Genomic DNA, 27,589 nt, shown 5'->3' on the forward strand with positions numbered 1-27,589 from the left:
CTTGCTGGCATTCCTGAGATAGATAGTGATCCTAGCAGTGAGAAAGTGCGGGAGGGAGGCTTGCTAGATGCTCGACGCAGATGCAGGGAGCAATGAGCGATGTAGGGCACGGAAAGGAGGCGTAGCACCCGTTTGGCGCACAAGCAACCGCCGCGTCCCGTGGACCCAAGGGAAAGAGGGAGGATCTCTCCCTAGCCCATAAGTTCAGGGTCTTCAAGTGATTCTCCTTCAAATGGGGATCAACTGCTTACCCGGAGCATAGGCTACTCTGCTGTTCATTGCTTAGTCGCTGGTGATTAGCATCTGAAAGAGTCATTAAGTTGTAAAAGGATTAAAGCCTTGAAAAGAATCCTTTCATCTGTGCCTTGAGTTGACTATTGGAGTGTACTGACAGAGGCCTCTAGGGCGCTCCTGACACCTTTGGCTAATCTTTTTGACAGTGGATGGAGCCTGATAATGATAGACTGTTGTTCCGTTACTGGCAAGTCATAGAATGTATCAATTAAAACTTCTTCGGGCATCACAGAAACAAGTGGCTGTTCAGTCGGAGAGAGTTTTTCACCAGAATCTACATCATAATGACGCTCAGTCTGGTGGGCCAGAGATAAGCCTTCCATATTCAAAATTGGATAAACATTGCAGAGAGAATTTGTATTCATATGCCCAGGAAAATCTAACTCCTTAACTCTAATCTCATCATCTTTACAATCCAGGTTTATTAAATCCTTAAAAGGGGAATTTGTCAGAGTTGACTGTTTTTCAAAGGTTGAATCCAGGTGTTTAAAAAATGTCTATCCACCTCTGTCAAAAATTGACAGAAAACCTACCCCTATATCAGCAAGAATCTGTAAAGAATGATACTTCTTTTCAGTTTAGGACAGTTTGCTATTTGGCCTCGAGAAGTTACAGAAGGCCAGCGGTTATTTCATAAATATCACAGATGGATGTACTGACAGGGGCAGTTTACCCCTAGAGTTTATCCCATCTTTCCCCGCTTCTAGGCGGGGAAGAGTCATTAGCTAGTGAGGGCACAATCCTATGCATGTTTAGACAGAAAAAAGTCCTGCAGCTCCCAGCATTCCCCAGCCAGCTGGCTGGGGAATGCTGGGAGTTGTAGGACGTTTTTCTGTCTAAACGTGCATAGGATTGCGCCCTGATTTTACATTGACTGGCGTAAATGACAGGAGGTCGCTAATCACTGCCTGTGGGTCTGGGTCCTCAACTACGAGGGGTAGAGAAGGGAGTTGCGACAAATATTTTTTCTTCCTCTGAGAGCTCTGAGCCATCTTTATCTTCTTAGGGCAATCCTTTTTTCCCTGACCTTTATTTTCCATGAGTCTAAACCATCTCTTAAAGTTACTGTTGCAATTCCTATAGCAAGAAATTTGCTTCTCTCCCCACCCCCTTGTTAGATTTTCCATTTTTCCCTCATCAATTGAGTGAGCTGCAATCGGGAAGCCTTCATGAGATGGAACCCAAACTTGCCCTTGTCTCCTGACATTAGGAGGGGTCGCCATTTGACGACCTGCAGGCACCTTGTTTAGCGGACAGAGCCTTCAACTGTCGTTCTAATGGAAGGAGTTCCTAGCATGCAGAATTCTTACCTTCTCAGAATTACCATCCCCGCATTTCTTTGGATGGATCAGGGACTGTAAAGCCATTTCCAAACTGCTTTATATGTCGTTTCTAGTTTCTATCGTGACCTTTAATATCAACCCTGGTGGACTTCCTGCATCAATACTCTGTACACCGCATGTACAGAGATAATCATTTATGAAGGCTGCACCACAGTTGGGGAATGCTGTAGTTTTGACAGAGCCTGGACGTGTTTGCAGAAGTTCCAGAATTTTTGCCCAAATCCTTGCCCAGAATTCTGCACTCAAGGTAATGGTGGCATGCATCGACAAAAGTACGCTGTTTCCCATGATGGCTCCTTCCATAGTGAACCAGTTAGCCCTGGAAGGTTAACCATATTACTGCATGATAATATGCTTCCCTTTAAGAATGTGTCCATCAATAATAGGCATGGGAAATTAATTTTTCCTCAAAATCTCACTTGATTTGTATTTTTTTTTAATTAGATTTTGTTTTTACAGAACTGTATTTTTCCCTCTCCTGAAGGAAACGTGTGATGGTTTGGAAAGTGAAGTATGGGGAGGTAATGAGAGAGAGTCATATATGGGAATATGGCTATAGATTATGGGGGAATGAATGACATGGCATAGAAGCTTCAGCCCCAAATATGGCAGACTTTTGAAGACTCCCTTAAACATTCCCAAACCATGGTGAATACTAAAATAGGAACACAGGAACGTAGGGAGCTGCCTTGTACTGAGTCCATCTAGCCTGGCATTGTTGACACTGACTGGCAGCAATGGCTCTCCAGGGTTTCTGGCAGGAGTTTTTCCTGCCCTACCCAGAGTTGCTGCCAGGGATTTAGCCTGGGACCTTCTGTGTGCCAAGCATGTGCTCTACCACTGAGCCATGGCCCTCCCCCTAGAATTTTGCTCAGGCCACAGATACTCAGGAATTCAAATTTGGCACCAGGTAGCAGACTCTGCACATGACATGGCAGAATAGCCCTGCAAATACTTTGAAGGGTGTGGCAACAGCAGAACCTGCAAGGCGGTGGAAAGTCTCGTGAGAATTAGCTCGTCTTTGCGGTGCTTATATATTACTGCTGTGTCCCCACTGTAACCAAGGCAGTGGCGGCGGGATTGTTGCAATCTGTGCAGGAAACCTCTTGGGCTTTAAAGACATCAATTTTTAAATTTGCCTGGCAGGCTTTCTCGGCAATCAGCGTTTCTTCCCTGATTATTCAGTTCAAAAGCAATGTTGTCCTTTTGATATTATTTGCTTACTCATTTTTAGAGTAAGCAGCTGCAGAATGATAATTTCAGCTGAGTAATAGACACCCCCCTCCTCCATGCACGCGCGCACGCGCGCACAGACACACACACACAGTTCCTAGTGTTGGCAGCTATAATTTGGAGAGGCTGGAATTTGCTTATTTGATACTATGGGAATAATATATCAGCCAAAACAAGAGATTTAAAAGGGAAGCAAGGGGGAAAGGGTTGGAGGGCATTACTCAGCCTGGTTTTGAGGTGACCCCATTGGGAGGAGAAGCTAAGGGGGGACTGACACAGATCCTGGGAGTGCCCCCTCCACACACACACACACGTTCATGCGCATGCATACACCAGATTTCTGTCAGAAGGTGTGGTTGGGAAGTGTAATGGGTATACAGTTAAAGCACAGTTGGGTGTCTTCATATGACTTCTGAGACGAGATCTATTAACTGAAGTTTCCATTTAGGGATTCTATTCCTGGCATTTCCAAAAGGAAGGTTGGACCTGGTTCCAAAATTTTGTCAGACCCAAAAAACCCTTGACACCATCCCTGAGCAGTTCGGTTCAGCCACAAACCACTTACCTCGCGCTGCTCCCATCAGGGTAAATGGCTGATGAGTTTGTCTGTGTGTTAAGGACAAGAGCCACATCTGTGCTAGACCTGTAGTGTGGGGGGTCAGTTGTGGTTCCAGTAGACGCCTTTCGTTCCCTGCCACTCAGATTGTCTGCACTCTGGTTCAGTTCACGCAAGCACTGAGTGCGCAGCAGGCAGGACAGGGTTTCAGTTAGAAACTTTTGAACATGTGGAAGACTGCATGATAGGTATTGCCAGACAGAGCCCTCTCCATTGCAAACACTCTCCTAGTTGGACCTTCTGACACTGCCTGTCATAGTGCGCAAACCCCAGGGAGCAGCGGTGTTTGTTCTTCCATTGAACTGGTTCCCAGGTTTGCTCTGTTGTGGTGAACTCCTGGATGGGGCCTGGATTAGGGAGGGGCGAATCTGTCCATTTCGGATTCGCCCCGTTTTTCATTTTCCAGACGGTAAGATAGTTTCGACCCTTTTCCACATCAGTTTGGGCTTCATGAAAATTTGTTCACACGTATATGTGCATTTCTCCAAATATGTGCATTTTTGTATACACTTTCCCTAGCCTGTGCGCTCTTTGCAAGCGATTTTGTGTACTTCCCCCCCGATGAATGCATTTTTATGTACATTTTTTGAGTTGAAACTACCCTGAAAAATTCAGAGAAGTGTGGATTTTGGACTGCAAGTGCGTTTCAGTTCATGTATAGGTTTGGGAGGTGCAAATTGGGTAGGTTCTTACAAAAATTTGGATGAAACTAATTTCTCCTCCATCTCTAGGGCAGAGACATCTCAGGTGTCCCCCTCTTCTCTAATGCTGCTCTGCTAGGTGGTCCGAGACATAGGCCCACTTCCTTGAACCTCTCCGAATGTAAACATCCCTCCCTCTCTCAGCAAGTGAATTATTTCCACTTGCACGGCCCGCTCTGGCCTCTTTTTCCACTTTCCTTGCTCTCTAGCACCCCTCCTTGCATTCCCCACCTTTGCCCCTCCCTTTCCCCAAGCCAGAGCTACCAAGTGATGCCCACTAGGCTGCTGGCCAATCTGCGCCTGGACACCTCTGCCCCTGGCCTGGCTGGCGCCTGATCCATTATCTTAACCCCTGCATTGCCAGGCAGCAGAGCTGGACTCAGGGGCCTTTTGGTGTTTACAAGTTCAACAGCAACAAAAAGTTGCAGTGTGAAATGCTGCTGTTCAGTGTTCCAGTTGGTCAGCCCTGTCCTTCCCCATTCCATTACCCCCTCCCCAGTTTTCCATCCCCCTCAAGGATCAGTCAACATTTTGTCCCCACTGATCATGTGCTATCCTCATTGGACTGTTTTTAGGGCTGTTTTTTTCCTGCAAACCTTGTGGTTTGCAGCCTGTTGATACCTCCCTCTTGTGTGTGGGTGATGCAGTTTTGGCTTGATAACACTCCACACTCAGAGAGTGAGTTCACAGTGAGTATGCAGGATATGATGCTATCTGTCTTGCTGCGCTAATTTATCAGCACTAGCCGCTCGTTGTGGTGATCACATCCATTCTTCGATCTGGCTTTGTTGAGGGGAGTAACTCTGGCAAAAATAATTGTAGTTGCCATTGTTGCTAACTTTTATTTGGGTTCACTGGCATAAAAACACACAAGCAATATCTTCCAAGGCCATTAGGAGAGTCTGGGACTTACCTGGTTTGTCCCAGTTCACCATCTCCCTTTCCAGATATATGAGCGTTAGTCACCAGGCTTCCATAAAACAGGGGCTGGATTTAATTTATTTTTCTTGCCTTTTTGCCCAAGTGTGTAAAATCCTTCCGCCCCCGTTGGTACCCATGTTGGCCTTTCTATACCTACCAACTGAGGAGACCCCTTAATGCATGTGATGAAGTGGATTCTAACCCACAAGAGCTTACACTGAATAAGGCCACAATCCTATGCATGTTTAGAGAGAAAAAAATCCTATATCACCCAATATTATTTAGCATTCCCCAGCCAGCTGTGCTATATAGGACTTTTCTCTCTCTAAACATGCATAGGATTGTGGCCTAAATGCATTAGCCTTTAAAGTCCTAAAGGACTCTTGGCTCCTCCTCAGGAGTAGATCTGCTGCTGTGGAAGAGTTGCTTCAGACAACATGCTGCAACTCTTTATCTGCTATGGATCTCATTTGGGGAAGGGAATAAGGATCCACAGGAACCTTTCCCTGCAAGGAGATCTCCTTATGGGCAATCCCCTCCTGCTCTGTGTATGTGCAGACTAGGCATGTACAAAGAATAGCACAGGGATGCCAGGCAAGGAAGGTCACATTCGAAAGAGATGTGGCCCATTGTTGTCCCCGAAGAAACAGGCTGATGTCAATACAGCCATAGGGTGCAGTCTATGCACATATTTGGCAGTAAGTCTCATTGAAGTCTCATTTAGAAACGTAGTGCTAGGTTATTAGGGCTGTTTTATCGATTACTGGGCTATTTCTTGTTTATTATATTGCATTTTATTGTTTTAAATATTTGTGTTGTATTTTATATTTTTAACTGTTTCAAAATGGCATTTTAGTTTTTTTAACTGATTGTAATCTGCCCAGAGAACATTTGTTATTAAGTGGATTAGAAATGCACTAAGGGCGCAATCCTATGCAGATAGGCGGCCGCCCCCGAACTTGGAGGCGTCCACCTACCCAGTGCAGGGCAGGAGAAGCACAGAGGGGGTCTTTCCCTCCGCGCTCCTTCTGTCCTGCATTTGCAGCTAGACAGCCGACTGCAACTAGATAGCTGTCTAGAGGAGGCTGCTGTACAACACATTGGATGTGTCGAACAGGCATTTCCACCCTCCCCACCCTGGAATGCCCCCCAGAGATGCCCCTTTTCAGCCGCTCCACACTCGGTTTGTGAGCATGAAGGACGGGGCTGTTCCGCACTGCCTCTAAGGCAGCGTGGAAGTGGGGGGAGGTCGGTTCCTGGAAAACCAGATATCCTATGGCCGTCTAGCCACTGTCTAGCGGCAATAGGATTGCTCCCTAAATAAATTAAAATAAAGAAATAAAATTTGAGCTCAGTGGGACTTAACCTCCACGTTGGGATCAGTCTGTTTCCAGGCCATGTCAGCTTCACATATGTTTGTTCAGCAGTCTGTTCCATGCTGTTTCTGTATCAAACAGCTTATTTAAAAAAAACATTCAGTGGCAGAAGAAGCTTGGAAGTGGTGGCTCTTGTAACCACTTGAGTGTTCCTTCTGTTATTTCACTTTATTTTATTTTAGTAACTATGGTGGCATGAACCATCTGTTTACAATGTGAGAGTTTTGTGTCTGCAATGAAAGGAGTTACAAACTTTTCCTTTGATGAAAGTTTGTAATTGCATAATGTGGAACACAGCAACATCATACAAGTACCTAGGAGGGTATGGGGAGAGATGGAAAATTATTTCTTCCCTACAACAGACACACTTTTGAAGAACGATTTTGATGACAGAATTTCTGTAAGAGGCTGGTGTTCTCCTCCATACATATTGTCCCAGGAGGACCTCCCAGTTCTGTTTGTACCCAACACATTTGTTACTTTTGTTTAAGGCAGGGAGGGTTGGTGATTACCTGGACAGAGAAATGATTGAAGGATCTCTATCCTTGAAGTATCTCCATTGAAGCTGGACAGCCATCTGTCAGGGATGCTTTGACTCAATATATGCAATAGAACCTTTCTCTTGATCAGTGCCATTTCAGACTGCAGGTGGGAGAATGTCATGTTAAAATGCTTTTTACGGAAGGGCTACCTTGCACTTTGAAAGGTAACATGTCAAAGAAAATGCTTCTAGGGTAGCCTTCTCCTTATGCGCTAGTTTTCTACATGTAGAGAGGGAGTGTTTGACTGTGACAAAGCCCATTCAAAACAAACTGCCCCCCATACCCCAGGTACAGTCCAGGAAGAACAGCAGCTTCTTCCTGGACTGTTAGGCTCTTTGTATAATGTTAAATGCCAAAAAAACCCTCATGGATTTCTTTGGTGCAAATGTCTCAATATTTTTTATTATTTTGAAAAAAGGTACAGTTGGTCAGATCCAGGTTTGGTTAAAGCATCTTTCCTTCAGTTGGATCTCTTGCCCTGCAGTTGGATCTATATTTCAGAGAAATAGCATTACATGGTATAATCTAGTTCTAGGACAGCTTCTCCCAACCTGATGCCCTACAGATGTGTTGGGCTGCAACTCCCATCATTCTGCTTGGGAACGATGGGAGTTGCAGTCTGCCCCATCAGGAGGGCACCAGGTTGAGGAAGGTGGATCTAGGTCCAGAGTAAGTCAGGTGGGCTAAAGGCTGCTAGTGAAAGTGGAAAGAACGATTCACTGTTGTTGGATATTGGCTCTGAATGGAGATTTTGCAGGGGTTGTAGCCTGATATCTTAATTGCAGTGGCGATGCAGAAATCAGTGGACAGAGAGAGAGAGAGAGAGAGAGAGCTCTTTTCGTGGAGCAACCAGTATTCAGTGAATTACTTTTGAATTTTTTAACTGATTAAGGGCGCAATCCTATGCATGTTTCAACAGAAAAAAGTCCTACAACTCCCAGCATTCCCCAGCTAGCAGTGCTGGCTGGGGAATGCCAGGCGCTTTAGGACTTCTTCTGTCTAAACATGCACAGGAATGCACCTTAACTGTCTTTTCAGATGTCAGCCACTTAAGATGGTTCACACAATTCATACCGATAAAATGTGAATACAGCGCATTATATAATTATGTTCCATCCCTCTGCAAATTTTGCTCTCTCCTCCTTCTCCTGTTGAAGCACTTGACCAGAACAGGCGGCAGAGGTACCAGCAGAAAGCTTAGAGGGAGGAGAAAGTAACAGAGTCTGCCTGGGGAAACCGCCAACCCTTCTCAACTGGGAAAGACCTCCCCCCACTCAAAACACAGAAACAAAGGCCCTTCCCGAAAGCAACTTCATAACACCAATTTCCCCTGCATGCGGGGTACCATCAGGGCCTTTGTGACATCAGCAGCCATGAAACCACTCCCCAGCCTCACCTCAGACCTATTTCCATGCTGAGCGACTAAACTACCTCACACTAAGGCAGCCTTCCCCAGCATGGCACCTTCCGGCATGGCTGTGAGCTGGGAATTATGGGAGTTGCTTTCCAAGATATCTTAAGAGCACCAGGTTGGGGAAGCCTCCACTAAGGAAAGGGGGAAAGGATGCAATGCTTAATAGGGCAAAGTAGGAGTGTGGGCAGATGGAGGTGAGCCGCAGCGAGGGCTGGCCTTAGGGGTGAGCGAGCTGGGCAGCTACCCGGAGCACCAAGCTAAGGGGGCCACAAGCTGAGCCCGGCGGCTGTGTTTTTTGAATGTCCTCTCTGCAGTGAGGTAGGTTGGCAAATGTCTGTAACCTTTCTTTCAAGGTTCTGCAGATGGTTTGGGTACTAACAACAAGGATGATCTTCCTTCAGTTAGCTTTAAAATCTGCTTCATTTTCAGTTTCCACTTTGATGTCGTTTGTGCTTGGTAAAAACCAGCGGAACACAGCTTTACTCCAAGGCAACGTTACCGAGCGCTGAGTGCTTCAAATACTGTAAACACTATAAGCACCATATAAATAATAATAATAATAAAATAAAGCCGTAAGCTGTAAGAGGTCAGTTGGATACCTACTTTAGTGATTACTTTCCTTAATTATTTCTAAATTTAACAATAATGGATTTTCTGAAATAAAGAATGCTTACCAAAAGATAGGAACTGCCACAAAACAAAACAAAATATAAGTAAAACCCATGATAGTCCTGCTATGTTGCAACATGCGTGGCCACTGCACAGAATGTGGCTTCTTGAACTTTGGCTTGTGCAAACTGTAGCACAGTGGCTGAGAGATCAAGGTGTTGAGCCATGTCGTTCTCAATGGACATCACACCTGCCCCAGGCCCCATAAATCCTCTGCATGGTCCTGCAGAGCTGACTAGGGAGGTAGGGCACCAAAAGCACTCCTCACCCAGGGCACTGTTTATCCTGGCACCGGCCCTGGCAGCAGCCAGCACGTCTACTACCCAGAAACACAACTGCAGGGATTGGGGAAGAAGGAATGCATTCTCCAAGGTCTGGAGGGTTTTATGGGCCCCATGCAAATAGGTCTCCAAGGATGGTACAACACCCCTATGACGGAAGGTTAAAACAGCTGGGATTGTTTAGCTAAAGAGAAAAGGCGAGTAACGGGAGAGATGATAGAGGTGGACAAAATGATGCATAGTGTGGAGAAAGTGGATAGGGAGACATTTTTCTCCCTTGCTCATAATACTAGAGCCTGGGGTCATCCGATGAAGCTGATTGTCAGGACATTCAGGACAGAAAAAAGGAAGGACTTTTTCGCTCGCCACAGAGTTAAACTATGAAATTTGCTACCACAAGACGTAGTATGGCTTGGATGGCTTTAAAAGGGGGTTGGACAAATTCGTGGAGGATAAGGCTGTGAGTGGCTACTAGTCCTGATGGCTGTGTGCTACCTCCAGTCTCAGAGGCAGTGTGCCTATGTACACCAGTTGCTGGGGAACATGGACGGGAGGGTGCTGTTGCACTCATGTCCTGCTTGTGGGTTTCCCATAGGCAGCTTGTTGGCCACTGTGTGAACAAAATGCTGGACTGGATGGACCCTGGGTCTGATCCAGCAGGGCTCTTCTGATGGTGTTATGATGGACCAAGGTAAAGATGCACATGAGATGGGGAGCTGAGGTGAGGGGCCCAAGAGAATAGGGGAGCAATGGGCCAAGGGCATCAGAGCCAGCAAGGAAGAGCAGTTGGGGCTAGCAGTCACCCACTCGCCCAAATACAGCCCACGTTTTGGGGTCACGTTTCCAGCCTCATTCCCACCTCTTGTTGGGTGGCTCATTACTATTATGGGGTGAGGAACCTGTGGTCCTCCAGATGTTGTTGGACTACATTTCCCATAATCCCAGGCCATTGCCTTTGCTGGCTGAAGCTGATGGGAGTTTGAGTCCCAACATCTGGGGAGCCACCAGTTCCCCCACCCCTGTACTGAAGGAACACAATATCTAACAATAGAGTAAGCTTTTGAGTTTCACAGAAATCCGTATCGGGCAAAATGAGGATTGGGAGTCCTGACCATGTGGAATAGGCAGATCTTTAAACGGCCCGTTGCTCCACCTTGCCGACTCCATGCCTCTGTTTCTCTAGGTCCAATGGAGCCACTGATGCTTCAATCTGCTAAGCACTTGGGGAGAAGTACCTTGTTTTAATTTTTTCCCCATTTTTTTTTGTTGCAGTTCTCTCGAGCCAGACCCACCACAGCCCTTTGAAACGGTCCGTGTCCCTAACCCCGCCCATGACTGTGCCCAGCCAGCCTCTAGGACACGGATGGATGTCTCATGAGGACTTGCGCGCCAGAGGACCCCCGGGCCTCCCCTCTGATCATGCCCCCCTGTCTCCTCAAAGCAGTGTAGCTTCTTCGGGAAGTGGTGGGAGTGAACATTTAGAAGATCAGACTTCTGCCCGTAACACATTCCAGGAAGAAGGGAGTGGTATGAAAGGTGAGTGGAAAGAAAAACAGATTTCCCTGCATCCTCCTGCTTGCTTAACAACACACACACACACACACTACACAGCCCCTGAAATTATTTCAAAATGGACTGTTCAAAAACACGACCTCACGGATTGTTTCTTTGTTTATACATTCATGTAAATTCCCTTCATGAAAAAGAAGATTGGGGTCCTGCTCTAGATTGCGTCTTGGCTGTTTGCAAGCAATCACAGGGAGCGATGCAATGGAATTGTCAAGTTGGCAAGCAGATGGTCAGGTACACCGCTTTCAGTCCAAGGAGGTTTAGGCGAAGGCAGGAGTGGTCAAAATCCAGGCAGAGGTCAGAACATAGTCAGTCAGTCAATGAGGAGCAGGCAGCAGCAAGAGTGGTCAAGCCAGAGGTCAAACACAGTAAATCCATCAGGTACATTGGACAGCCCAGTAGCAGGGTCATTAGGCAGTCCAGAAGGCCAGTAAACAGAGCATCAGTCACAGGGCACGATTCAGGAAGCAAGGTACACAGCAGAGGCTGAATGGACCAAGTTGTTCCAACCCTGGCTGGGTTTCTCGTGAAGGCTTTTAAGCCCAAACCCTGCTAGACCCCACCCAGAGCTCAGCTGCAATAAACAGAGCTCCCTTTCCAGAACCTTCTCCTGAGGAGTCCCTTTCTCCCAAGGAGACCTTTTCGGGAGGCGAGCACCCCTTTGCACAGGAGCCCTGCTAGCCTGTCGCTAGAGGTGACAACACTCCCAGGGCTTGTGGGGTGGGGCGTGCTGCCTCCGAGGCAGATGACCTTCCTCCTGACAGGGATGGCCCTGCAGCCACCGTCCCCAAGGGTTCAGGCTCCTGTGGGTCTGGGGGCAGTCCCTGGTCTGGGGTACCCTCGGCTTCTGGGGCCTGTAGCTCCTCCTCTGAGGAGGACTCCTCCAGTCGAGGCAGGACAATTAGGCAGGTTCAGGGAGGATTGGTCTCTCGAGAGCCATTAGCCCTTATTGTTTATTTTATTTACTTACTAAGGTATTTTTTTATCCTGCCTTTCTGTCCCATCAGTGGGGCATCCCCGTCCCCCAATATGGCTATCAAGCCAGTTAAACAAGAACAATACAATATAATAAAAAAAATACAATGGTGAAAAATACAAAACACAGTCAATAAAGGGTTGTTGTTTTTTAAGACAGACAGCCGAGAAAGAGGGAGAACAGGAATCCCATTTCCATCCATGCCTGAGCACTTCAGAACGCCAACAAGGAGCAGGGACAAGGAGCCTCCTGGACTGGAAAGTTCTACTCCCCGGGCGCTATGGCAGGAAAAGCTCTCTGCCCTGTACCTACCAACAATGCCTCTGCCAGGATTAGGGCCACTCTTGGGACCTAAGTGCATAGACAGGGTCATGTGGGAGAAGACATCCAGTTAAGAATGCTGCTTAAAGCAAGTGCGGGCAACCTCCGGAAGTCCATTTTTGGTCCCCGGAACCACCCCACAGGCCACATACTGCAGGGCGCCACACAATCCATGGGATACCCACCCAAAAAGGGTCCAAAATCACCAGTCTGCTCTGTAGCGCTACAGAGTGCATAGTTAAATTTAGCACCGAAAGAGCCAAATCTAGCTTGCAAACTAACGAAATGTGGCTTGTTCCAAGCTACAGATGCCTTTTTTCCGGGGGGCAGGGGCTGCACCAGGAGGCAGCAGTGGCCTGCAGGCCGCACTCCGCTCGCCCCCAGCTTAAACGATACCCAAGTTGTTCAGTGGAGTCTCCAGGTTCTGAAGCAGTATACCATATCCGGCTAGCAAACAAACTCACTGAGTGCTGATGTTTAATGTAGCCAAAACAGCGCCACCTTCACACAAGAGGGTGGGATCATCATGCTTGGGGAAACCCTGAGGTTTGCAGAAGTACAAAAACTCTGTGCAAAAATAATTGGGAGGGCAAGCCCCTCCGAACACAGTGAGGACTGAGCATGCTCAGTGGCAGCGGAATGCTGATGGAGTTTATGGAATGGAGTATCCTGAATAGGATGTGGCTGCCACCCTGAACAGGAGTGCTCCACATGGCAATGGTTTGTTCCAGGTCCCCCTTGTACCTGTGAATACCAGTTACTGGAGATATGAGCAACAGAGGGGGGCTGTTACCTTTATGCCCCACTTCTAGATGTCCTGGAAGCATCTGATTGGCCACTGTGAGAAACAGGATGCTGAATAGATGGACCCTCGGTCTGATCCAGCAGGGGGTCTCCTTATGCTCTCTTGTGATTCGTTTGCATACCTTAAGCAAGCAGTGCGTGGCTAATGGCTATGCTGGCTGGGAGATTATGGGAGTTGAAGTCCAACACATCTGGAGGGCACCAGGTTGGGGGAAGCTGTTGCATGGGATGCAGTATTTTTCTGGCACATGAATTTGTCTAGGCTGCCCATGGCCAGAGTAACATGCAGGCTCTCTTCAGTCTGTGCTGCTTCAGTGGCACATTCATCAGGCGCTCGCCTGTTCCCATCTGCTCTCCCTCCTGAACAGGCGAGCCTGAAATGGAAGCTGTCCCTTTTAGTCTCCGCAGAGAACTCGCTGCTTCCATTTGCTTTCTGATTTGTGCATTGATTTTGTCGTTCTTGAACGTGGCTTCGGGTAGCCCTGAGGAAACTGCTTGTGCCTTTTCTCTTTTGATTAAGTTGGAGAATGCGAGCACAGGCCACAATTACTTGAGAGAGATGTTAGAAATGGATGTTCAGAACGGAGGGCCACGTTGCAAACCTCTCAGGAGGCAGCTGCTGATTTGCATATTATAATTAATGTAGTTGGTGCCACGGAGTAACTGCACATGGATTGAACAAGTCCTTTGGCCAGTATGTATGTGTCCAGCATGGTTCCTATAGCCACTAAGAAGCTTTTGGGAAACTGAAACTAAAAATAGAAATCTAGCACACCTGGTAGAGAGGTTCTGCTCCCCTTTTACTAGTTGTGCTGTTGTTTCTTTTCCTGTTTACAGGGATGCTTTTATGTAGGGTTTAATGCATTCAAAACTCAGTCTATACTCTGAAGTGGTTAGTGCAGTCCATTCTGCCACCTCTTTTTGCTGCAAATGTAGACTGTACATGAGGAGGTTGTTTCAGTGCTGTAGGCATTTATGGTGGGTTGAAGACAGTGGCCATATCTGCACGAAATGATGAGCCAGGGTTCTGAAGAATCCTGGCTTATCATGAACGAGCTGCATGCTGCTGCATACAGCTCTTCACTCCCACTTAGTTCCTCCTGTTAGTGTGAGCGGCTAAACAAACCAGAATTTTTTAGCATGTCATCTGTACTGGAGATCCTGGGTTGTTTTACAAGCCAGGATTACAAACCAGGATTTGTTCGTGGCTTACAAACCTTGGCTTGTTTGGGAGCAACAAGCCAGGATACCTGCTTCAGATGACATGCTAACAAACCATTCCTCATTCCCAAACCCAGGATTTCCCAGAATCATGGCTTATAGTTCAGTATGAACATGGCCAGAGTTGTTCCCTGGAGGTTGCTTTGTCCTGGTTCAGAATTCAGTTAATTATGGTTTTTAGAGCATGATGTGGGCATCTTTAGGAGAGCATGTAACGTTGCTACAGCTGTGCAAGCTTCTCCTAACCCCTTCTGTCTGTCTATCCATCACACTTCTGCCATGTTCTTCCTTTGAAGAGTTGAGAGCACCTTACATCTTTATCCCAGGCAGTGTGTCATGTTCCTTCAGCACACTCTGGGAAACAAGGCCGCTTCTATATTAGCTAATGACTAGCTTCTTTACCAGTGTAGATTCTAGGAAACTCTCAGACTGTAATGAAACAGCTAATCCACACACCTACGAATATCAATAGAGGAGACAGAAGTGGAAGTTAGAGAAGTTGGCCAGCAGTCTGGGCAAGAACTCCTCGACCAGACTAGCTTCGCAGGGATGCCCCTTCCTCCTAATTTGGCCTTCACGAGTGGCCAACCTGACAGAGCGTCTGAACCCTGCCTCTAACTTTTCCCGCTTTGCTCTGTGACAGACCCTAGCATCCTTTAAGTCACACCCCTCGCTCTCCTCTGAAACCTGGGTTCTCGTGGTGAAGGAAGGCGGGAGCTATCTGTGTGTCAAGGTCTTGGGAAGAAAGTCTTGCCATCTTCCAAGGAGGCCCTGGAGTTAAAAGAGCTCAGGAAAAAGATTTGGTCACAGAAAGGCATCACAAGGCTTCCACCTCCCCAGGACCTAATTCCCCTTGCTGTCTTTGAGACTCTGGCCATGAGGATATTTGCAGGCTGCAGACATTCCCACATCATCGCAGTTTGAGGCTGCTAAAACAGGCCAAGGCCCTTTAAGAGACAAAGCCGCAGTCCGTGTGGAGGCGGAGCCAACCAGCCTAAATACAGGCAACTTCCTAATTAAGACTCAGTCTAGATCTGCTCTTTGTTGGAGGAACATAGGGACAAATCTGTCTGGTTTCCAGCCCCAGCACTACTTGGAGCTTTCCATGGTGCTGATCTCATCCCATCTTGCTTCCCTGGGGAAACTGAGCTAACCTGACCTGCTAAAGATTGGGGTATAGCAGAAACCTGAAACCCAGGCTACATCACAGAACATCATCTGAACTCAGGGCCTGAAATGGTGCAGTTGAACTACAATTCCTGGCATCCTAGCCATAGGCTCTGCTTGCTAGGGATGATGGGAGTTGTAGTTCAACATGTCTGGAGGGCTCCAGGTCAGGGTCTCAGCCCAACTGGCAGGAGCATACCAGGCTTTCAGCTACTTTATTTATTTATTTATTTATTTATTTATTTATTTATGATGCTTATATACTGCTCCATATGTAGAACAGATTTTGGAGTGGTGAACACAAGACATAAAACAGTAAAAGAATAAAAAGATTAAAACACCACATTAAAATTATATTTGTTTAAAAATATGTATAAGCTGCATACTGACACAGTCTAGACCACACTGGAAAACAGGCAGGGTTGCTAACTCCTGTCCCCATGCCTGTAACAATCTGTACAGGGTTGTATTTTCATTATTTACTTGCTTTATTAGTTAAGTATGATTTTGCCATCCTTTGCGACAGAGGTTCTTAAAGCGGCTCATGAAAACAAAGAAACAAAAACACAAACCAGATTAATATAACATTGCAAATTATCATCCCAGCCCCATAAAGCCTGTGATTGAAATCCATAAAACCTGCAATGGTAACAAAATGTTCATCCCTAAGCCTTTTAGGCAAACCAGACAAGACATTCTTCAGTTTAGGAAGTGTTTACTCTTTTTTGAAAAGCAGAGAGCAAGCTGGCCTGGCAGGCACCTCTGGGGAGACATTTCCACAGTGAGGAGGCCACCACCCAGAAGGCCCTCAGCTCTGTGATTGTCCTGCAGATTTGTTGAGTTGTGGGTGCTCACAGCGCCTCTTTGAATCATAACACATGTGGGGGAATGTAGGGGCCATGACTTTAAAGGTCAAAAATCAGTAATACTCTGAACAGGAGGCTAAACTGTAAACTTTGTGTGTTGGAAATTAATTGATAACTGGTCCAGTTCTTTGAAAACATGCATAGCGTGATCGCTTGTGGCCCCCCTGTTTAACAGTTGGACATGGCATTTTGGACCAGTTGCAATTTCCAGACGTTCTTCTATGACATTCTCATGTGCAGTATTTGCAGTAATCTAGGCATGAGGCCGCAAAGGCTGTGGATCATCGTAGCCATGTTGTACTGTACAGGATGAACTATAGCACTAGCACAGAAGTTATTCGTTCAGGGAACAGCATTGCCTAAACCATCGTCCTTGTCCATCTGGCCATTGGGGGGTTGTAAGCACAGAAACTGTGTCCTTCTTCTCCGTCAGGCACATGGCCTGAATATGCTCAGCAGATGTGGGCGCCAGCGGTCTGACAGATTTACAGACCAAAACGGGTGCCCGCACCGTCCCCATTCAAAACTAATGAAGACAGATTCCAAAACCCATTTAGTATAATACTTTTATTAGGCCAACTCAAAGCTTACAAAAAATGTGCAAGCTTTTGAGTTTCAAGACGTCCTAGCTTTCTTGCTTCATCTTCTGTAAGACACTTTTTTTGTTTTGTTTTTTAACATTTTGTATTTCTATTAGTAGTGTTTTGTAATAATAATTTTAAAATAGGGCCCGGGGTGGGGAGTCTTAAGCTTTACTAAGTGTACAGCCCAGCTCTTGTTTAAGTAAGAGTAATTGCAATGAAATCCTGGGAAATTTGTGATAACAAAAGCAAAGATTCTAAAGGAAAAGATAGTACTCATCTGTATGCGTCACTTGGACCGTAGGCAGATTTAATGCTGTTGATCTCTTAACCATGGTTAAAATGCCCAGATTGGGGCTTTCTTCACACAGAGCTTTTATCCCGCGATTGAGATCGCTCCTTCACGGAAGTTTGCGGGCTGTTTACATGGAGACCGCCTGGGAATCAGGCTTCCTGCCTGGAGCAGGGGGTTGGACTCGATGGTCTTGTAGGCCCCTTCCAACCCTACGATTCTATGATAGTGAACCAGATGCTTCCATTGAGAACACTATGGGGTCGCATCAGATTCATTCATACCCAGAGTAAACCCATCTGAGGGCTCTCTGCTGCGGCTGCCTGGTATGAGATTGGCAGTCACTCACAAGAGGACCTTTTCCTTTGCCACTCCTCAGTTGTGGAATGACCTGCCGGCTGAAATACTGACCTCTTTGAAGGTTTTAAAGCAGGCATTAAAGACCCTATCATTCCAGCAGGCCTTCCCTTTTTAGAACTCTTGTTGCTTTTGCTGACTTTTATATACTGTTTTTAAGCTGTGTTGTTTTATAGTTGGATTTTTAAAAAATGGTTTTAGTTCAAAGTTGTTTTTAGATATATGTTGCTTGTATATATTGCCCGTATGCTTTTATGTAAATGGTTTTTATGTTGTTTGTTGTTATTCATTCAGTCGCTTCCGACTCTTCATGACTTTGGTTCTGGGGTGGTACATAAATGTAATAAATAAAATAATAATAATAAAATACTCATGACTAACTCAAGTCACATAGATTTCAGTGGGTCTACTCTTAAGTATGACTAAATCTGGATCCAACCCAGGGACTGGATGGCAGATCCCATAATGACATCATTACATATATGGTCCTGGCCTAAATTGTATTGTAACTGTATTGCAGCCTTCTCATACCTGGTTGCCTCCATAGAATCATAGAATAGTAGGGCTGGAAGGGACCTATAAGACCATTGAGTCCTGACGATCGAGTCCAGAAACCGTGCTGGCTGGGAATGATGGGGCTTGCAGTCCAGCACAGCTGGAGGGCACCAGATTGGAAATGGCTGCTGCACTGCACAGTTGTTGATGATGTGTGTGCCAGGCTGCTCAGCTGCACTGTAAAAAAACAAAAACCTTAATGTTTAATTGTCACATGTGTCTCTTTAATTTGCAGATGTTCCTGCCTGGCTCAAAAGTCTGCGCCTTCACAAGTACGCCGCCCTTTTCTCCCAGATGACATATGACGAAATGATGGCCCTGACTGAATGTCAGCTTGAGGCTCAAGTACGCTCACTTCCCTAGTAAAGAATTTCCGATGGGTTAGTTTGGCCATCTAAGCACAAGGCCCTCAGAGAAGCCCCAGCCTCCATCAGAAGCTTGAATCACCCACTCAGATCAGTCTGGAGCCCTGTTCAGTCATTCAGAAGGGGTCAAAATGGCCTCCAGCCCGCCTCCTCTCCCTCCTCGCACGTGTGGAGGGCAACTGCCTGAAGAGAGCCTCTGCTCTTCGTGGAGGCTCTCCACGCCATGGAGAACCCTGATTTTCCAGTGTTCTCGATCTCGTGGAGAGCCTCCAAGGGTAGAGGAGGCTCTCCTCTTCAGACAATCGCCCTCCACAAGTGGAATACGGTGATAATTCATCAATAGGCTATGGTTGGACAGGGCTATTGTTGATCAGTGATGTGGGATTTAGGGCCAGTCCTATGGGATGCGCCCTGGGTACTCGGAAGCCTCCGAACTCAGAGGCTGACAAGTATCCTGTGCAGAGCAGGAGGTGCAAGGCATTTTACCTAGACAGACAGTTCCGCCCATCTAGCGGAGGCTTTGGGGAGGGAAGGAGGCTGAGGATGGCTGGGGATAGCTTGTATCCCCACGTCCCCGGTCTCCTCCCCTCCCCACCCACCGGCACGCCCCCTTTTACCCTTCTATGAGCTTGCATTTGTGAACTTGTAGCAGCTGCTGCCACGGTTCTCTCTGCACTGGCTGCAGGGGGTTAACACGCTTTCCTAGTCTCAAGTCGGCCCTGTCTCAGAGCCAGGAAACCAAACAATCCTATGCCCCAGATGCTGTCTAGGGGGCATAGGGTTGCTCTCTTAATTGAACAAATAGTAATTTTGAAGGGGGGAGCCATTCACTCTTTGTTTTGACCTAATACCCCACACTTGAGCTACCACCTTAGGAGAGGCCTTGTCTCCCGTGGGTGTGGGAGAAAAATTGGCTTGGATCCAACTTCCTTTGCACAGAACACTCCCTCTGCTGGAAAATGGGGGGTGGGGGCTCTTTGCCGATTTCCCCTTCCCTCTGCAGCCTCCAGTGCCAAGCTCTCCACTGTTGCAGAGTGTCCCCCAACCCCTGGAGCAGAGTGTCGGGGGAGGGGATTCATAGGAGACTGCAGTGGGAGGGGGAAATCAATGAAAACCACCTCCTCCATTCCCGCAGTGGGATTCCTTCACTGGATCAGAAGTTTTCCGCTGAAGGAGGGAGCCCTTCCATCCACAGAAGGCAGTTTCCGCATCCAGCCCATTAAAACAAAGAGTTTGTTTTGTTTTGTTTTTAAATTGCTGCCTGGTTAATGTAACCTTTTAAATTGATCAAAACATTTTAATTGATTAACCAATTAATTGAATGTTGTGACCCTAATGGAGCGTCCCACATATTGCTAAGCTCCATCCTGAATGATGTACCTCCCCCTTCTGACAGTGGCTTCCTTGTGAGTGCGCGCTAACGTTGTGTTCTGTGTTGCCGTTGCAGAATGTTACCAAGGGTGCAAGGCACAAAATTGTGATCAGTATCCAAAAGCTAAAAGAAAGGCAGAACCTTCTCAAGTCCCTGGAAAGGGTGAGTTGACTCGGCTTTTCTTTCAGAAGTGATGAGTTCAGAGCTCTTATTTCAGTTGTGTATTAGTAATTAAGCTTCTTAACTTCTTTGGCTTTTCATATATCTCTGGAACTCTCTGTGCAGGTCATTCGCCGTGAGCATTCTTAGTATTTTTGCTTCCTTCTCCCAGTCCTGTGTTACCATTGACTTATCTGCTCTGATGTCACAGTTCCATCTCCACAGGAAAGAGGGAAACAAATGAAGAGAAGTGGGCCAGAAGGGAAGTAGAAAATGAAGAGTTGGGAATGGAGGAGATATGGAAGGATGAGTACAGAAAAGGTCCTAGCTCAGTGGTAGAGCAGAGCACATGCTTTGCATGCTGAAGGACGCAGGTTCAATCCCCAGCATCTCCAAGTAGGGCTGGAAGAATTCTGGAGAGCTGTTGCTGCCAGTCAGTGTTGACAATACTGGGCTAGATGGACCGACGGTGTGACTCAGGATAAGGCAGCTTCCAATGTTCCTGTGAAACAGGGGGTCTTGGTAAGGAAGAGGCAGAGGTCTGACACCACAAAGTCTGTAGGCAAGGAGTGGAAGAAGGAGTGGTCCACAGGAATAAAAGGAGAAGAGGCAACCAGAAAGAGACTGGAAGAGGTAATTGCAGTGGGCCACAGTTTGACCTTCAGTCTTTAGGAAAGCTTATAAAGCATTTTGTACACTAACTATTACATAAATAATATTGAGGCAGACGATAAGTAGATCATTAGCTCCCCACCCACCTCTGCTTGGGTGTCTTCAGTAGCTCTGCAGGTTACCTGTGTGTTTGGTTAACTCACACCTCTTTCCCGCTCATTTATAATACATGGCTGTATTTAGAAAACCTGCTGGAGGTAATGAAGCTGTAATAGATCTCTCTTGGAGTTAATATTAGCTCTTAAAAGGCCAAGAAACAACCTGCAGGCTTTGTGTGTGACTTCTGAGCAGTTCGCACGGTCTCTCTCTTCCACTCTCCACTCTGCTTCTTTCCTGTCATGTTTGAAATCTTGAAGTACTGAAGTATCTGTTTGGCTGTCTTGAATGCTGAAATGCAACCATAATCTGGCTGCTACATATATCATAAACTGGAAGATGAAGGATCAAGCATTAGTTGTTGACATTTGCCATGAAGTGTGCAGTTCCAAAACACACTCAGCACCAAGTAAGCTCTGTGAAGCACATGAGGCTTACGTCCAAGTCAACATGCATAGGATTGCACTGTAAGTAGGATTTGCCCAGACAGCAAGAATGTCACGAAGTCTGTCTTAGCAGGGCTTGTCTTAACAAGTTGTGTCTATAAGGCCATTGATAGCATAATCCTCCATGAATGTATCTAATCCCCTTTTAAAACCACATGAGTAGGTGGTCATCGCTACATCTTGTGAAAGTGAATTCCATTTTTTAATTATGCCCTGTGTGACAAAGTATTTCCTTTTGTCTCTCCTGAATCAGGCACACTGTATTATTTTTCCATTGTGTCTTGCTAGGAATCTCCACCAGTCCTTCAGGCTAAAGGTGGAGTTGTTAAAATATAAGATTAGGTGATTCCCTTGAACACCAGGTTTGCCTTGAATCACTGTACAGCTAGCATTTTCCTTCCTTCCTTCCTTCCTTCCTTCCTTCCTTCCTTCCCTCCCTCCCTCTTCTCATTTCCTCTTTCTCTTGTTTCTCATATGTTTGCCCCTTTTTGTGGTTAAAAGAAGTTTGTAAAAAATAAAGTGGGCACAGGAGTGCCTCAATCAAGATGGGGAATCTCTCGCCCACATGGCCTCAGGCAAGGCTCCTCCTCGAAGCTCCACCCCCTAAAGCGGAATCCCCACTGTTGTCTCCAATCAGTGATCGGAGGTAACCAGTGGAGGCTGGCAGCTCTGATGTCAGTGGGGTGGTGAATCTGCTCTAGGTTTCAGTCAGAACTCTAAATTACCTTGGATAGCTCCTGTAGAGTTCTGACTGAAACCCAGATAACAGCAGGAATTCCCCTGCACACTGCCTCCCCTCCGAATTGGGAAGGTGAGCACTGTGCTAAGGGGAATTCCTGCCCGCCTCCTCCCCAGTAAGGGAAGGCGTGAGGCAGGTGAATCCACCCTGACCAAGGTGCTCGCTGGAGGAGCGCTTTGCCCAGTATGCCTTAGGAGCTGTAGTTTTACAAAGGTGTTGAGACATGGTTGCCTGAAACCCACACTTTCCAGCTTCCTGATGAAGTTTATTCATAGAATAGTAGGGTTGGAAGGGGCCTACAAGGCCATCGAGTCCAACCCCCTGCTCAATGCAGGAATCCAAGTCAGAGCATCCCTGACAGATGGCTGTCCAGCCTCGACTTGAATGCCTCCAGTGTGGGAGAGCCCACCACCTCCCCAGGTAATTGGTTCCATTGTCGTATTGCTCTAACAGTCAGGAAGTTTTTCCTGATGTTCAGCCGGAATCTGGCTTCCTGTCACTTGAGCCCATTATTCCGTGTCCTGCACTCTGGGATGATCAAGAAGAGATCCTGGCCTTCTTCTCTGTGACAACCTTTCAAGGACTTGAAGAGTGCTATCAGATCTCCCCTCAGTCTTCTCTTCTCGAGGCTAAACATGCCCAGTTCTTTCAGTCTCTCTTCATAGGGCTTTGTTTCCAGTCCTCTGATCATCTTTGTTGCCCTCCTCTGAACCCTCTCCAGTTTGTCTGCATCCTTCTTAAAGTGTGGTGCCCAGAACTGGACACAGTACTCCAGATGAGACCTAACCAGTGCTGAGTAGAGGGGAACTAGTACTTCCCGGGATTTGGAAGCTATGCTTCTATTAATGCAGCCCAAAATAGCATTTGACTTTTTTGCAGCCACATCACATTGTTGGCTCATCTTCAGCTTGTGATCGACAACAATTCCAAGATCTTTCTCGCTTGTAGTGTTGTTGAGCCACGTATCCCCCATCTTGTAACTGTGCATTTGGTTTCTTTTTCCTAGGTGCAGAACTTGGCATTTATCCCTGTGAAACGTCATTCTGTTGTTTTCTGCCCAGCGCTCCAGTCTATCCAGATCACTTTGAATTTTGTTTCTGTCTTCCAAAGTGTTAGCTATCCCGCCCAATTTTGTGTCATCTGCAAATCTGATCAGCATTCCCTGCACCTCCTCCTCTAAGTCATTAATAAAAATGTTGAAGAGCACTGGGCCCAGGACTGAGCCCTGCGGTACCCCACTCGTTACCTCTCCCCAGTTTGAGAAGGTCCCATGGATAAGCACTCTTTGAGTCCGATTCTGTAGCCAACTGTGGATCCACCGGATCGTTGTTTTATCTAGCCCACTTTGAGCTAGTTTGCTCATCAGGATAACATGGGGCACTTTGTCGAAAGCTTTGCTGAAGTCGAGGTATATGATGTCTACAGCATTCCCACGGTCTACAAGGGAGGTTACTTGATCAAAAAATAAGATCAGATTTGTCTGGCAGGACTTGTTTTTGACAAATGATATTAATCATGTCTATATCATATTTTAGCCTGCAAAGTGCTTTACCATGATTTTCATCTACCCGCATATCAGATTACTGTTGGTGAGGCTGAAAAATCAGGAGTGGCCCCAGGCCACCCAATATGTTTCTCAGCTGAGCAAGGATTTAAACCTGGATCTCCCAAAAACTAAATCAAACTTTCCACCCCACAGCACCACATTAGCCTATTACATACTGGATTTTGTTTAAACACTGACCTTTCCCTCTGCTCTGTCCAGCTTATCTAGTGCAATAAAGCAACATCCTTTTCTTGAGACTCGTGGCTGGCCCAAAATGGTCCTTCAGAAAGAGGCAAACAGTGCTTTGGGATTTGGGTTCAGGAACCTGGTATTAATGGTCAAGGGAGTCTTTTGCTACCCATAGGACATCCTAGAAGGCGGCAACCTGCGCGTCCCACTGCAAGAGCTACACCAAATGATCCTCACCCCAATCAAAGCGTACTCTTCTCGGAACTTGGCGGTGGATGAGCGGAGCAGGGATTCTGAGCCCCATCGCCCGGCTTCTCTGATTGGCTCAGACAGCCAGCGGTCTGACTGCAAGGACTCCGCCTCCGGGGGGATGCAGCACCACCATTTGCCAGGTTGCGAGGGCGAATCCGGAGGAGCTCCTTTACCTGAAGGTGACATCCCGGGACAGTTTACCAAGGTGATGGGGAAAGGTAAGCAACAGTTTCCTTTTTGTCAACTCTCCGGCCCCATTGGATGCTGTAAAATGTTTCGCTCCCTGTTGTTATTACTGTAATCATTGACATTATTAAGGTTAGTTTGTTAGCATTCATTCAGGGAGCTGAGTGGTAGGAGTCAAACAGAATTAGGTTGTCCAGGGTCTTCAACCTCTTCACACCCAGGAAAGACTTCTAACTCCAACCTGAAACATTGGGCCCACTTTTTGTTTTTTATCTTGTGTATCATTTTTAACTTTATTCCGTTTACCTTTATCTGTGTGTCTTCCTAGAGCTGCATTTTGCTCTTTCTCTCAGACTCGCTCCCCTTCTCCTCCTCCCCCTGCTCCGTCTGTCCATTCTTATCCAAAGCAGGTCCACTGGCACTGTGAGGTTTGGCCCACCGTAGATCAGCTGGTGGAACCTACCACAGAGTCAGTGTGATTTGTGCTCACTCTCCACCATGCTTCGGAAAAGTCTCAAAATGCATTTTGCTTCCGCCATGGTAGCGGCCACACCATGTAGCAAAGGTAGCAAGGGATCAGTCCAGGCTGGGCCCAGTGCCAATTAACTAGACTCCAGATTTGGCTGTGGTTAGAATCCAGTTTGGAGCTGATGAACACAAAATAATTTAATTGGCCAATCAGGGTTCACAGCAGAGGAGGTGCAGAGTACGTGCTTTGCATACAGAATGTCCCAGATTCAGCCTCTGGCAAGGCCAGTGAAAAGATTCTCTGGCAACAGAGTTAGGGGTTTCTCTGGGGAGCCAGTGCCAGTCAGACCAAGTCACTGTGCTAGTCCATGAGAAAATACCCAGATGCAACCATAGTTCAAATAAGGCTTTTCATTAGGCAGCTGAAACGTCACAAAGCTTTCGAGTTCTCCAGAACCATTCCTGTGGATGGATATTCAGTAAAACAAAATGAGACGAGAGAGAGAGAGAGAGAGAGAGAGAACATTTCAAGGCACGATGGGTTAGGTTGGCCTTTCCCCAGCATGGGTGCCTCCAGGTATTTTGGACTACGGCTCTTACCATCCCTAACCATTGGCCATGCTGGTTGGAAATGATGGAGTTATATGCTGAAGCATCTGGAAGGAACCAGTTTGGGGAGGGTGAGCCTGGAAGGACCCATAGGGTTGTGTTCAGTGGGTTGTATCCAGTATTGGTCCAACTTAAGTCCTATGCATTTCAGTGCGTGTACTCTAAATATTGGATACTAATCCACAGTCTCATTCGACATGGAGCAGCTTCATAAGGGCTTCAGAGGCTCTGCAGCAGCCTCCCACAACTGGCAGGGCTGGACTGCAACTCCCATCATTCCCATTGGCCATGGTGGCTGGGAGTTATGGGACTTACAGTCCAACCCATGTGAAGGGTACCAGGTTGAGAGAGGCTGTCCTACAGATAGGAGGCTGAATCTTTTCTTGGGAAGGGTCATAACTCAGGGGAAAATCAGATGCCTTCCAGGTTCAGTTCTTGGTTCCTACAGCTAAAGGACCGTGGGTCATACGTCTGGGAAAGAGTTCTGCCTAGGAGCCTGGAGGGCTCTCCCCCCACCCCCCCCCACCCCCGATCATACTGGGCTGGATCAGCCAGTGGCGTGGTTCCGTAAATTGCAGGATCATATGTTCCCATCTGCCCCCTTGTGGCAAGCACAAGGCTTTATTTCTCTGCATCTGACCCATCCACCCAAAGTCTTTTCCTTATTGGAGCAGAGGAAAAGAGTAGACCCAGCTGTTTCCTCTTTATAAATAGACTTCAATGGAGTAATTCCAGATTGACGCCACAGTAACAGAAAGCAAAATATGGAATCAAACACAGAAAGGCATGAATGGAATCCTCTGTGTGTGCGCGTGCGGATTCTTTGCGGATGGCAGTTCCGGTGGGGGTAGCTCTTTTCAGGTCACTGCGATGGGCTAGTTTGAATCCATTTTTTAAAAAGGCTTGAAGCAGGTGCAAATTTCCCCGGTGGAAAGGGAGGTTTCTTTCTGTCGCTATCCTCCCCACACGCTTAAAATTATTGGCATTATTATTTTGTAGTGTGTACCCAGCTCCTTGTTTCCAGACCTGATGAGGAGAATATAAGCTCCTATCTTCAGCTCATAGACAAATGCCTAATTCATGAGGTAAGTAATGTCTGGCAGGTTACTGCAAAACTCTTTTCTTTTCCCATTTTTTAGAGACCACCCCTGGAGTTTCTGGGTGTGTAAATATGCCAGTTTCTAGCACAAATATTGGTGGCGGGGGTGTGTGAAATCCTAGTGGGGGATATACTAATAGGAAATCAATTGTCTAGGATTATCTCTGTGAACACTTGTAATATGTTTTTTTAATTCCTTTACAAAGTTTCAATATGTTGGGGAAATACCTCAGCTAATGAGCACCGCTAGTTTGTAATAATTTGGCACACCCAGGTCCTTGTTTTGTGGTACGTACTCTGCAGCCAAGCCTGCCCCACATCCATTAGCCAGTGATCTTTTATAGGTTCTTGTTATTTTAAGAGACTGTGTTAGCAAGTGCCTTGCAGAATGTTGCTGCCTCCCCTCTCCTGCCGCGTGCACACTTGGACAAGAGGCCCCACTCATCCTTGCTGCCACTTTGCTTCTCCCAACCGGCTGGCCATGAGTCAGGCAAAGCCATCTGTAGCTCTCTGGCTTTCATTTGGTATTTTATATTTATTGAGTGATATTAACATTAATAAGCCACTTTTCTGCCCAAAAGAGTCCTCAACACCATGTACAATCAAAGAGCAAAATTTAAAAAAAATATATACAAACCAACATAATTCAGCGAAATAAAAATGGCAGGCACAAAAATTGTACCATATGAAAAGCATATGGTGGAGAGCCAGTGTGGTGTAGTGGTTAGAGTGTTGGACTAGGACTCGGGAGATCCCGATTCGAGTACCCACTCAGCCATGAAGCCTACTGGGTGACTTTGGGCCACTCGCTGACTCTCGGCCTAACCTACCTCACAGGGCTGTTCTGAGGATAAAATGGATTGAGGCGCAATTCTATGGGTTGTGCCCTCGATTATCATAAGCCCCTGCCTTTCCCCCCCTTCTCCGAGGTCGCAGTTCTTTGTGTGCTGTCTGCAAGTGGGAGAGGGAGGGGGATCAGATCTCCAATTCCCCCCTCCAAGGTCAGAGTGCTGTCTCCAATCTCAGATTGGGGAATCCAAACTATGCTGTAGCCCTTCCAACACTGTCCAGGGGCCACGGGATCACTCCCTTCAATAGCACTTTTATTTTCATTGGGACCCTGGCGGGGAGAGGAAGAGTTAAATTCCCCCTGCCCACCCCCTATGGCGTTGCTTCCCTGTGGCTGCTGTTTACATGACAAAAAACATGAATTGCACCGATGCAGTGAATCTCCCCTTCGGTTTTCCCCTAAAAGCTTTGGGGGTCTTTTCACCTGGCTGCATGGGTGCTGG

At 46.8% G+C, this 27,589-nt stretch overlaps 1 protein-coding gene across 2 annotated transcripts in view; it reads left to right on the forward strand.

Moving 5' to 3' along the window:
- SAMD4A (sterile alpha motif domain containing 4A) overlaps positions 1–27,589 on the forward strand; it is a 173,613-nt gene that overhangs the window by 122,285 nt on the left and 23,739 nt on the right. Inside the window, exons 4-8 of one of the 2 annotated variants that reach the window (XM_084835009.1) lie at positions 10,663–10,926; positions 18,335–18,444; positions 19,912–19,998; positions 23,859–24,153; positions 26,198–26,283. In XM_084835009.1, coding sequence (XP_084691135.1) covers positions 10,663–10,926; positions 18,335–18,444; positions 19,912–19,998; positions 23,859–24,153; positions 26,198–26,283 — 842 coding nt within the window. The remainder of the gene's footprint in view (positions 1–10,662; positions 10,927–18,334; positions 18,445–19,911; positions 19,999–23,858; positions 24,154–26,197; positions 26,284–27,589) is intronic. The other variant, XM_084835018.1, reaches the window with a different exon arrangement.

This window comes from Heloderma suspectum, chromosome 1 (genome assembly GCF_057233095.1).
Source record: "Heloderma suspectum isolate Gila_16-S chromosome 1, 16-S_ref, whole genome shotgun sequence".
Classification (NCBI taxonomy): domain Eukaryota; kingdom Metazoa; phylum Chordata; class Lepidosauria; order Squamata; family Helodermatidae; genus Heloderma; species Heloderma suspectum.